The 12,883-nt window shown below is 43.5% G+C and overlaps 1 protein-coding gene across 1 annotated transcript in view; it reads left to right on the top strand.

Moving 5' to 3' along the window:
- Positions 1 to 190: 190 nt before the first annotated feature.
- The window catches only part of EXD3 (exonuclease 3'-5' domain containing 3), a gene marked incomplete at its 3' end in the record, with an annotated part of 52,844 nt that continues 40,151 nt past the window's right edge, over positions 191 to 12,883 (top strand). The window contains exons 1-4 of the mRNA XM_010167521.1: positions 191 to 330; positions 1,148 to 1,248; positions 8,698 to 8,771; positions 11,961 to 11,999. Coding sequence (XP_010165823.1) covers positions 191 to 330; positions 1,148 to 1,248; positions 8,698 to 8,771; positions 11,961 to 11,999 — 354 coding nt within the window. The remainder of the gene's footprint in view (positions 331 to 1,147; positions 1,249 to 8,697; positions 8,772 to 11,960; positions 12,000 to 12,883) is intronic.

The raw sequence follows: 12,883 nt of genomic DNA, 5'->3' as shown, positions 1-12,883 counted from the left end.
GCCCAGCAGCTCTCCAGCCCACTCCTCCCCACGATGTCTGGGCAGCAGGGAATGGGACGACCCTCTGCCAGGTTTGACTCTGCAATGTCATGGACCTCTTCTGCGCTTTCTGTGTGCTGCAGCGCTCAGTCTGCCAAACATTGTGATCAAAGGCAGGGCACCGTGCTTTAAATGTGATTTTTTCTCCTAGATGTGTACGCCACTACTGCTCCAAGATAAAGCTAACTTGGTGGAAGATTATGTGGGAGAATATCCGGAGCTCCAGAGCAAGCTCTTGCAGATTCTGGACACGTGGTGTGAACCTGGTTTTAATATCAGAGACATCACAAGGTAGAAACATTTGTGGACTTTCTAAATATCTGGGGCCAACTTGTTGTCAGATGACAGTATGTTCTCTGGTTGTCTATATAAGATCGCTTCTCAACGTAATGGAGTGCAATATATTTACTTTTCAGCTGAGAAAGGGGAAATTCTGGTGTCTGTGCCAGAGTCTTCTCCAACACCTCAGCCCATAAGACAGAGGTATCATTCCTATTGACAGATGCTCAGTTCCTGCCAGGAGTAAGAGTGCAAAATGAAACCTGTGCAGTAGATCTTGGCAATGTAATTATATCAAAGCTTCCTCCGGGAGGTTGTAGCAATCAGCCTCTCGTGCTTTTGCTGCAGACAAGGGTGAGTTTCAGTATCGGTTGTACAGGTTTTGCAGGAAGATAATACTGTGATCAAGTGGCAGAAAAACAAGAGATACAAGTGGTTATCCTTCACCTGCTCGTGAAAGAGTCGTGTGTGTTTTAACTTCTAAATTGCCTCTTGCTAGAAGAGCTCCTGTCAGTCATAAAGCCAACAGTACAGTTAAACTCACAGCGTAGATGCAATAGTTGCAGTCTTAGTTCTGGGAAAAGACAAGAGGGAATTGCTCACTTTCTCTTTCTTTAAAACAAGCCTCTGGACTTGCTTCAGCCATTGACTGGGAAATTTAGGTGGTTTTATGGTTGGCTTTTTGCTGTAACTCAAGAAAGATAGAGAACTGTTCATACCAACACCCAGCAAACACTAATGCCTCTACTGTCAAATATCTGCAGTTTGGGAAACAAACTTTAGGCCATTCCACAGATGTTTCTTTCTGAATTTGTTTCTTTGCTTGCAGACAATATCAAGGCCTGTCCAGGTACAAACCGGAGAAATTTAACTGCAAAATGCTAAGCAAGCTGATCTTCAGGCTCCTAGACCGATTTAACGTAGATCCAGGTATGTGATATTGCAACATGTGGTGGAGTTATCTCACCAATAAAGAACAGATGAAGTCAATTTGTCTTCTTCCATGTTCAGCAAGGAATCTCTGGTGCAATTTACCATGGGGAGTTTCAGGTTTTAATTAATGATACTGAAAAACAAAGCTGGTAAATTATGGGAATTATCACTTTGTGCTGTCGAAGAATGAAGTGCTTGTGACTAATAGACTGCTTCTTCCATGATATGAAATAAATCTGGACCTCAGAATGGCTCTGTGTAAACACACGATGGTCAGCTTTGAGTTATGACTCCATTCCGCTCACATAAGAGGCAAGTCATTATTCATCTGGGGATCTGCTTTCTTGAGTTATGGATCCGTCAGCTGGGAAGAAATAACCCTTGGGAAGCAGGAGCCCCACAGCCCTTTGTATTCTTTACATAAACTAGGGTTGGTGGTAGGGAATTTCAAGGCTCTTGCTGTCCTTCTGAGAGAAGTAACACATTTTACATCACTGAATGGATCTGCTTCACTACCAGTTATCTAACAAAATCTACTTATTTTGCTTTGGTTGTTAGCAGGGACTGTTAATGGGTTTTTTTTTCTTCTCTTTGGGACCTTGCGTCAGAGACTTTGAGATTCACCGTTAGGTTTTACCCTGCAAAGCTTTCCATCATCAGCCCAAGATATGCAATTCTCTTTCTTGGACTGAAAAGTGTTTTCTAACCACAAATTGTGGGCTTATTACACCTGGCAGCAACACTATATTGCATATTAATCTTCACATCTTCAGAGTGGTGTTCAAAGGTTAATAAGATAATCCTTACAAACCCTCATGGAGAATAAGTAAATATAATTAAAGTTAGCATGTTGATGTGAAAATTGAGACATATGGGGAGTGATTTATTCAAAATCTAAAACCTTCCCAGGAGTTTACTAGTCTTCAGTAATTTTTCCTCCTTTACAAGCTTGGTCATTCAGTAGACTGTATTGTCTTTATGAATTGAGTTGTTCCCCTTTCCTTGTGAAATATCCACCAAGGGTACGATACTAACTGTAGAGGTGAAATGATATGACTGTTCACATGCAGAATCCTGAGAATTATTTTTTAAAAATAAAAATAATCTAGGAGAGGAGCATGTAGCTGTTGATCTCAGATGCTCTCTGTGGGATGGTGTTGATCTCAGATGCTTTCAGGTGCCTCAGACTGGTGATGGTGTCCAAGATGTTGTAGCTGCTGGTAATAATGGTCAAATCTTGCTCATCCTCCACAACACATTGATTGGTGAGGAGGTTCCTTGAGGTAGATACAGATCCCATTCCTGTCTGCGCTTCCAGAGAGTGATTTATCCCATGCAAACTGCAGTGTCTAGAGTGCAGGGTAAGTCACCGGCTGGAGAGGGCTGTCCACCTCTACTGATGTGAGAGTGGATGTGGGCTACCAATTTAGACAATGTGCCAGATTTGGGGCAGCTACAACCAGTGCTGGATGACTCTCGTAGTCCCATATGTGAAAATAAGTGTTTATTTTTTACATAATATCACATGTAATTCAGAACAGGACTTTGCACTTTGTGGCCATCTTATGCTTTGAAATGCCTACAGAGGAATTTCTGCCTTAGTGCTGGTCCTGCATGAATTGAACTGGGAAATGGGGGCAGCTGGAATTACATGGTTTTCCTTTTCTTCCCACCTCTCTCCCTTCCCTTCCTCTGAATTTCTGGGTATTCTTTCTCCATTCTTTAGAGGAAGTAAATCTGACTATGAGGAAAGAGCGTACAAAAAGGAAGCAGAATAGGTAAAATGTACAGATGAAAAAACCCCTCGTTTCTCTTGTTCTGAGCAGCTCCACCAAAAGTGAGCGGTGAGGGAAAACTCACACTTCTTGTTACCTAACCTGACTGTGGGCTTGTCCGATGCCACAGTCTTCTGCTGTGTTCTCTCTCCTCTTCACTCGTGACTGCTACTCGCTGAAGGAGGCTGAGAGCCTCAGCAGAAGAGGGAAGTGGCTTTCGGTGAGAAAGGCTGGAGGAGGACAGGGTTTCTTGGTATGAGAAGGCAAATTTGTATGTGACTCAGTTCTTGCAGTTCCAAATCTACTTTCATATTTCACTACCCAAGCTCATTCGTATCCACTCACAGTAAATTTTACTGACTGCTGAGCAAAACTTAGGTCTTGATCAGGCATGAAAATTTGAAACACTCCTTGGAAGTGCCAGTCTTAAATTTCTGAGCCAGATAGGATGTGGCCCAATATAAAAAAGATCTGGAACCTCAGGGGGGGAAAAAGAGATTTTTTCATCTTAGATTAGTTCACCTCTTCCAGGAGCAGAGGAAATGGCAGGAAGATGTGGCAGGGGAGGGTGAGGTTGGCCATGAGGAAAAGGTTCTTGAGGCAGAGGGTGGTGAAGCACTGGAACAGGCTCCCCAGGGAGGTGCTCATGGCACCAAGCCTGACAAGATTCCAACATCATTTGGCCAAGGCCCTGAGGGACATGGTGTGAATGTTGGGATTGTCCTGTGCAGGGACAGGAGTTGGACTCCAGCATCCTGGTGGGTCCAACTCACAACGTCCTTTGATTCTCTGAACTGTATTCCAGTTATCCCTGTTAACACACAAAACAGTGCATGGCAAGTGGAAGATTTTCTGTCGAGTCCCAAAGGTGTCCCAATAAACTGTGTGTGGATTCCATTTAATTAGCTTTATTGAGGAAGAAAGAAGTTGAGCAGAAAAATGGTATGTGATTGAGGAAACTGAGTTTTATAGAGTCTTTTCTCACACATGGGTCAGTGTGCTCTGGTTTAACAAGCCTGTAGCTTTTGCAGGCTAATTACTTAAGACTCTTTGGAGACCCTGTGAGATTGACTTAAGATTTACAAATGCAAGTTTTAGTCAAAACAGTTCTCAGAGATGAGGGAACAGACCCTACCTGGGTTTGAAATGGTTGAATCTATTTTCTGTTGTGTTTTTCCACAGCCAGTATTACCACAGTGGTGTTTTTCTTTGAAAATTCATTGGGTATGAGGTAGGAGTGATACCACTCTGACAGTAAAACTGCCCTCATATATGGAGCCTTGGTACAAATACGACAGCAAAGCAGGTAGTAGTGGTGTTGATAGGAAGGAACTGGTAATTAAAGACACAATTAGCAGTTGTCATTGTCCTGTAGCTGTGTAATAAATGAGCTGAGCACCTTGAGTTTTGAATGCAATAACATGTTTTTATCATAGTCTTTAAAAAGGTTGGGGTTTTTTTAGCATAAACTAAGAGAAATGTCTCTCTTCATTTGACCACCAGGTTATCTTTTTGGTTTAACCTTTAATTTCAATTCGGTCTGAATCTTCTTTCTTAAGCCCCAGAATTGATTAGTGAGGTGAAGCGTTGTCACTCCGGTGGCTGTGGGCAGTAGAGGGCAGACGAGGGCTGCTCAGCAGCCTGGGATCTGCTCAGGTGAGTCACAACTGTCCCCAAACTTCTTCAGGTCTGCAAGAGCTGGGAGCACATGGCAGGGGAGTCACCAGGGAGAGCTCCAGCAGGGACTCGTGGGAGTCTACACTGGGCACTTTCAAAAGATACTGCGTTAGAGGGACAGGAATGATGGTTAGAACTCGACAGGGATGCCTTTGGAAGGAAAACATTTCAAACATTTTTACCTTTTCCTCATTAAAACAGAGTGGAAAGTTATTCTTTTCCTTTACGTTTGCTTTACAAGGGTTGTTTCCCTCTACTTCCATAATTCCTTCAGAGTTTTTTAGCTCTTACTTTAAACACCAGCACATCTCTACGTAGCCCTGTGACTGAGAAGAACCTCTAGGCTTAGACATCAGAAGATCAGAGCCACCCACTCCTGAGGTTGCAGTGACTGTAGAGTCAAGCTGCTGAAGGAGACAGGGATTGAATGTGCCAAGGTCCTTTCTGGGACCCTCACCTCACTTTCTCAGCTACATTTTTGTCTGGTGGAGTACGGGCAGTAGAATATGATCTGCTCTAGACCAAGACAAGTTGGCCAGCATCTCCGAGCTTTTTGTTGGAAAAGCTGACACCACCCTTGCAGCTCTGAGCATGAGTTCATCATACTCAGACACGTGTCTAAAGACCACACCGTAACATTTTTCCCTTTAGGCACAGATCGAAACCCTTGTGCTGTGCTCTCTGTTCTTCCTCCAGTCAGCTAGTGCTCCAGGCAGCAAAGCTAGCAGGTAGCTCGGGGCTTTGGGGCCACTCTGGGGCTTCTGCTGTTTCACTTTCCTTCCTGAGGACTGTTTACCCTGAGCTGTAGCGGCACAGAGCATTTTACGAGAGACACTAACGCATCTTCGAGGCTACAACAAAAGGAGGTTTTCTTGAGTCCAGCCCTACCCTCCTCTAATTTGCACTTAGGGACTAATCTCATGATACACTGAGAGACTAATGCACATTTCACTGCTCATTGGATTCCCCAGCAACCCTTGGCAATACCAGAGTAAAAGCCTCTAGCATTTCAGGTACCTTGATTTGATTAAAAAAAGACTCCTTTACTTTGTCCCTAAACACAGTATGCTTTGTCTGGGACCTGTCCTGCCAGGAAAGGGTGAAGGATTCTCATTGTGAATGGAAGTCAGGCTCTCAGGGCAGTGTAAAGAGAAGATCAGGCCCTCATCCCAGCTCAGGAGGCATCACATATCACCTGGGAGTGGTAGCCACGCACCACACCTAAAAATGTATTGCACCATGTCCCCGGTAGACACATTTTACCAACGTTACATGAGTGAAATAAGTGTGTGTTGCAGGTTTCACACCTTGCATGACAAACAGATTTCATTTTTACTTCCTCTGTGTTGGTAATAGCCATTAACTCTCTGCTAACAGCCGAGAGCAGGCTGGAATTTTTGCTTCTGAGTCAGTCCCAGATGTGAAATACAGTTCAGATGAAGCACTGTTGTGGTGCAGCTGCCAGGTTAAGAGTTAACACATGCCCAAAGAGCTGCTTTTGTAGTATTATACCATTTGTATTCTGCTCATGCTCCACAGCCCCATCATGATCCCAAAACCTCGTTGTACAAACACTGGTGGTCCCTCTTCTGAAAAGCTTAGGATGTTGTCTTGTGCTCCGACCAATTCAGTTCATACTCCTGTCCAGTCAACTAGGTGTGTGACCTTGAGTAAGTTGCTCTGATTTCTGCAAATATAAGCTGTAGATGGTCATGAAACTTCAGGGAAAAGCTCTGATAGAGACTCTGCAGTTCCACCTGCATCACCCTCCTGCCCCAAAGCCAAAGCAGCTCCTGTTATTTCTGCTATACATGGCATGTGGAAACTATTCTTAAAGACCTTCAAAGTGTAAAGTTTCCCATCTCCTATACAACTTGTGCCAGTTCTTCCCTAGCCTTGCTGTGGGATTTTTGTTCGATTTTGGTTGTTTTGTTTTGTTTTGTTTTCTCCAAAAGGCTGTCTGGAATTTCTCTTGCCTTTATGGCTTTTGGTAGATGCATCTCATGTTTTACTTTGGGCTTTCTGATTATAATGTGTTTGTTATAATTCTATGTGTGTGATCCACTTTCCACGTTCTTTTAACTTCCTTGTGTTTTAGATCAATAAAAACTTCTGATTTAACAGTTAAGTCTCTTTCTTCCAATTTTTCCATTGCCAGCTCTTCTTAACTCCTTTTCCCCTTATAAATTATTTTCCCATGAAATCGTACCTGCCAGTTCTCTGTGTTTATTGGAGTCCATTTTGTTGTTTTTATTTTGCTGTTACTGCTTTCCTTAGAGCTTTGAACTCTTCATTTCATTGTCTCTCTTAGCAAGTTACCTTTCATCCTCATTGTTTTGATTATTCCTTCTCTGTTTTTTGTAATAAAATATGGAAAACTGCATTCAAACTCAATTCCTTTGCTCCATCAGAATGGAATATGTCAATAATGCCTTGTTCCAGTCTGTCTGTGTTCCTCTCTCCTACCTTCTGCACAGACAGCTGGGCACTTAAAATCCCTCAGTTCTACCAAGCCTTGTGCTTTGGGTGTTTCCTCTAGAAGCTCAAAGAAAATTAAAAAAACCCCACGTTCAATGGATCTTTTTGTGACCTAGAGCAGTCATAGTCATGCTGTGCTTCTCTCTGAAGTGCTTTGAGGTCTTTAAGTCAGGTGATGATACTATTCATTTTTATGTTGATCTTCTTTGAAGAGTGCTCCTTTCTATGAGCTGATGATCTTTCCTCTGGATATTGGAATAGTCCAGTTAGGGTAATGGAGGAAAGATCACCATATTTATATGGATAATATCCTGCAGGATAATTGAAATGATTTCCTCGGGTCCTTTGAAGGCAAGGATATGTTGTCACACTGTGGAAGATTAACTTAAAAAGAACAGCTTTAAACAGTTCTATTTGGGATGGAAATGTTCAAGTTATGAAGTGATGCTTCAGGAGGCTGAGAAGCTGCAGCATCCAGTGGTACATCAATTGATATCCCTCTGATTCCAGGGTCTGGTATTTGGAGATCTTTCTTCATTCTCTCAGATTTTAATCCTTGGGCATGCCATGTGTGGGGCACAGAGAGTGCTGAGCTCTGAGGCCCTTTGAGTCGGTAACACTAGTTTCTCCCCTTGATTCAAAGGAGGCTGCAGAGAATTTTCACTTTACTGTTTTCTGTTGCCACTTCTGTTTGCTGGTCCTGCTCCTTCCGACTACCTGTGAGATGGTTTTAGCCACTGAAACCCCAGTGCTGAAGGCTTTGGTTAGATGTCTCCCTGCACATTCATACCAGCATCGAGCAAGAACTGACAGATACCTATGCTAATCCTAGTTAATGTATTTTATCTTCTGCGTTTATCTCTCATTGCACTGGATTTCAAAACAAGGTGCCATGTGAAGATCTTGGTTTTTGGAGTTGTAATGAGGCATATCTAATGAAGATGACAGTAATAAAAATAATAACAACAACTGCTGCTTGCTAGCTCAGCAAAACAATAGTCGCCTCCCTCTTTGTGTGGATGTGGAATCTCTTTCATGGATATTTATTTTATCGGATAAACTTTAGCCACAAGTTTACATCCCGAGTAACGTGTTCACATCTGCTTCAATGAATTAACAGCACAGGTTCCAATTAAACCAAAAAGAATGCCACCTCTAGAGAGTGGAGGTGGTGCCTGGGTGAGGATGCTACCTAATTAAAGGTGTGAAGTCATTGACTGGGAAGCATATTGAACCAGCAAGTGGATCTTATCATTCCAGGGTGGTAGAACCAGAGATATCAGTAGCCGAGGATTAGCATTGCTAATCATGGTTGAGAGTGTAAATAACAGTTTACAGTTTAGATAAGCTGACAATGTGTGTGTGTGTCTGTCCGTCATTGTTCCAAGTGTGATGGCATCCTGCCTTCCACATAGCAAGTTGGAAATTGGGGAAGGAGAAATGTAATGTCTAGACAGTCAAACTTCAAGGAAGTTCAGCTCTGCTGTATACTTAAACATCTTTTTCCTTCTTTTAGCTCTCTGCCCGAATGTCATAAATCAGCGGCACTTGAGAACTCTGAATTACCTCTTTTACAAGAGGTTTGTTGAGGTACGTGTCTGTGTTGTGTGACATGGGTGTGAACGAGGCTTTTTGTTTATTTTGCCTTTTGAATAACATAATTGACATGATTGAAATGTATCGATAGCGTGTGAGCAAGTTTTCGTTGTGATTATTGCTGTATAGAAATGCGTTGGATCTGCCATGGGACCTGTTATTTCTGTGAGTCAATAGTTTGTGTGTCCATTCATATTCTAATGAGTGGGTGTCGTGACTGCTCAGAGCTGGGTGCTGGTTCACCTCAGCACCCTCAGCAGTGTGCTGAGACACATGGAGGTGGGTCCTGGTGTGCTCTCCATACCTTCAGTTTCTTTCAGCCATCTCAATTAAGCAGGAGTGTACTGGCTAAAGGGTTTTTTGGTGGCTTTGTTTTTCGAGGGATTTGTGTGTAGATTTTTTTTTTAAGAACACCAGCATTTGGGCATTCTGCTTTCCTGGGTTCTTTGTAGGCACTTTGCTTTGGTATTGTGGCCTGGCTGTGATAGGTATGGCCCAAACCTGCCACAGAAGTTTTTTTGTGCTAACAACCTTGTTACTGCTGAGCAAAATCACAGAGTCACAGCATGGTGGGGGCTGAGAAGGGACCTCTGGGATCATCCATTCCAACCCCCCTGCCAAAGCAGGTCCATCTCCAGCAGGTTGCACAGGGCTGCATCCAGGTGGGTTTGAACATCTCCAGAGAAGGAGACTCCACACCCTCTCTGGGCAGCCTGTCCCAGGGCTCTGGCAACCTCACAGTAAAGGAGTTTTTCCTCATCTTCAGATGGAACTTCCCGTGTCCCAGTTTGTGCCCTTTGCCCCTTGTCCTGTCACTGGGCACCACTGGAAAGAACCTGGCCCCATCCTCTTGACACCCACCCTTTAGATATTGATAAACATTAACAAGGTCCCCTCTCAGTCTGCTCTTCTCCAGGCTGAACAGACCCAGCTCTCTCAGTCTTTCCCCAAAGGAAAGATGCTCCAGCCCCTCATAATCTTTGTAGCCTCCACTGGACTCTCTCAAGCAGTTCCCTGTCCTTCTTGAACTGAGGAGCCCAGAACTGGATACAACACTCCAGATGTGGCCTCACCAGGGCAGAGTAGAGGGGGAGGAGAACCTCCTTTGACCTGCTGGTCACACTCTTCTGAATGCACCCCAGGAGACCATTGGCATGGTAGTACTTTCAGGTCCTGAACCATTCTGTGAACTAACTTTACTTTTGTCCAGCCTCCAAATTCTCTTTCCAAATACTCTGGTACTTATCCTGGCACCAAGGGCTTGTAGTTTTGGTGCTTCCCTTGATGGTGTAGCTTTCATCATTATCCTGTGCCTGGAGACAGGTTGTACCAGCTGAGAGTAAGTTTTTGTTCTGCCTCTTCTGGACAAAAACAACTTCCACTTGTATCCGGGTGTATCAATTGGACAGTGAAGGACAAGGACCACAAGAGGCTGAATATCGTAGTGAAATGTTTCCATTTTTAGAATTTTGAATTATCGAGCTGTATTTGCCAAACATGGAGTGGTGTTTCAGCTGCAGTTCATAGAAGACTCTCTGCCTGTTGATATAAGAAGCTTTTTTAGCAGAGTTTTAACAGAGCCCAAGAGGTTGTTCAGATGTTCCTACAGTGCTATTGATCCAGTCTTCAGAGAGCCAGTTTTCAGGAAATGAGACACCTCCTCTAGAAGTGCCTGTTGTGTTGTTCAAAAGAGGATTCGTTTGATGTTCTCACTGAAGAAGGCAGATGTGCTTTTTCTGATCCCCCAACCCCCAGTGCTTTGAACACAAAGATGGGGTTGAGTGGTGATCTGATGACACCATTCTGGCACAGCCAGTTCTTCTTCCAAGACCTCCTGATCCATCAGTGAAGGCTCTGATCTGTCTTTGCTGCCTGCCAGATCCATTGACAGAAGACCTGGGGAGGATCGAGCATTTCAGCATCCTGTACCTCAAAGCTTTAATGTTGGATGACATCATTCTAGAGAGCTTGGCCATCCACAGTGAGAGAGTAGAAAGCATTTATCCAGGTGTATTTATTTAGCAGAGTGCAATGGATTCTTGATCTGGTGTTGTGCTCTCTGGCCTTCATTTCCTTTGTTTTGGAGTATTTGCTTGATTTAAAGTATCCAAGCTGGCCAGTTACTTCCATTAGGTACATTTGGCAGCTGTTTCTGGACACAGTCCCTTCTGAGAGCTCTTTGGTGTTCTCTGTTTACCGTTCTCAGCTGTGTCTGAGGTCTGGGTAAATGGCTCCTTTATCTCACTAGTATTTAAATTACATGCTTGTATATCTCAAAGATGTTTTCTCTGAGGCTCTTACTCCCTGTTTGCTCTTGTACCTTTCCATAAAAGTGGCACTAGTAATCATTGTTACCTCTGCCAGAAGTGGAGGTGAGGCTCAGACCTCAGTGGCTGATCGGTCTCATGCAGCCTGTGTTCTTGGCAGAGCAGAGAGAAGGTCCCATCCCGAGTTTCTCCCCAACGTTGGCTCTGAACTACATTGGAACAGAGATATTAACTTGGCAGTTTACTTTCCCAGACCTCATGATTCCAGAGGATTTTTCATGACTTGGCTGTTAAGAAAAGTTTCTATTTTTATATTCTGAAGGCTCAGCCTTGCAGATGATCCCTGAGATCACTTCCTTTCCTGGAGCCCGTGGGGATGGCTCTCCACTGGGCTAGCTGTTGGGGTGCACAGTCTGTGGACATATTGCAAATCTGAGGTGAAGGCAGCAGCAATGATCCATGAGTTCCACCAGACCGTGGGCTCTTGCAGCTTTGCTCAGCACTGTCATTGCCAGAGCATCATGTGAGCTTTGAGGCTTTCAGAAACGCTGCTGCACTTTGCAGAGTGTCAGTAAGGTGATGAGCTTTCTGCAGATGACCCCAGGACCCAGCTCTGGGTAATAAGGAGAGTTCTGGCCACGGCTGGGTAAGGACCTGCCCTTGCCTGGGTACTCTGAGTGCGTGTGAATTGTTTTACGTGCCGTAGTGTGACAGTTGTCTGAATGACTTTATCTAACCTGTGTTTTTCTGCTGTGCACTGGCTGGTGACACACGAGAAGCAGAGGTTCCCCGTGTGCTCCAGAATTCCTCGCTCACACTTGATGCTGGTGTGTAAGGTGGTGTGTTAAATTTCAGCTTGCTGTATGTAACATTCTCCTTCTTCTAAGATGGCTCAGAAGTGATTTTGTCTTTTCAGAAAACCATGACTCAGGAGAACTGGACAGATCACGTTCAGGTGAGTATGGATTTCCTCTCCCATTTTCTCAGGGTTATTTACTTGAAGATTGTTTTAAGATGTTCAGAATATCCAGCTCTGCATATCATGGTCCTACTATTACCATTTAGCCATTTCTCATAACTTTGTAAGCGTAGAGCGAAATTGTACCTGCAGGGAAGAGCAAGGAAGAAAATTTCTATTTGAATTCCTGGTTTGTCTTTAAAAATGCTCTAGTTTGACTGGAGCATTGAGATAAGATTATCAAGTATATTCTTTTAGTTTCATGCACTTATTTGTAAGTGAACACTGCAAATATTTATGTTGATTAAATACAAGGAGGAGGGCGAAGAGAGTTCTCTTCAGGCAGCTAACAAGGTGTGTGAATAAATGGAGACAAATGTTAAATTCCCTCTGCCTGCTCCACTCTGATTGTTTTCAACAGGTTTATTAAGTGACTTTTAGATACTGTGACTTTTATGTCTTGTGCTGTAGGACACAAGTAATTTTAATAACACAGGTAGAATGGTACCAGTATTTTTTGTTCTTGGTGTATAAACAGGAGAGTTCAGGCAACTATGTTTTGGCCTACAATATATACATGTGTGACAAGGAAATATCAATCAATTCCATGGTGGCAAGCCATTATGTATGTGCCCATGATATCCCTATGGAATTACAACCTCATAGTGAGCGTTTGCTCCTTTTCTGTAACTCCTCAGTTTGAATTCTGCAGCCATTAGGGATTTCTGACCATCAGCTGGAGTCTTCCTTTGAAAATCCATTTGAATGGTCAATGTGGGCCTCAGAGGTAACAGGCCAGGCTGATGACTAATGACCTCATGTGTTTGAGATCTTGGGCACTGTCTGTTTACACCTGCAAAATAACTGAATTTTAAACATTA

The sequence above is a fragment of the Antrostomus carolinensis genome, unplaced genomic scaffold (assembly GCF_000700745.2).
Source record: "Antrostomus carolinensis isolate BGI_N321 unplaced genomic scaffold, ASM70074v2 scaffold205, whole genome shotgun sequence".
In the NCBI taxonomy this organism is placed as follows: Eukaryota; Metazoa; Chordata; class Aves; order Caprimulgiformes; family Caprimulgidae; genus Antrostomus; species Antrostomus carolinensis.
The sequence above is the reverse complement of the archived record's forward strand: the minus strand, read 5'-3'. Positions and strand labels throughout refer to the sequence as shown.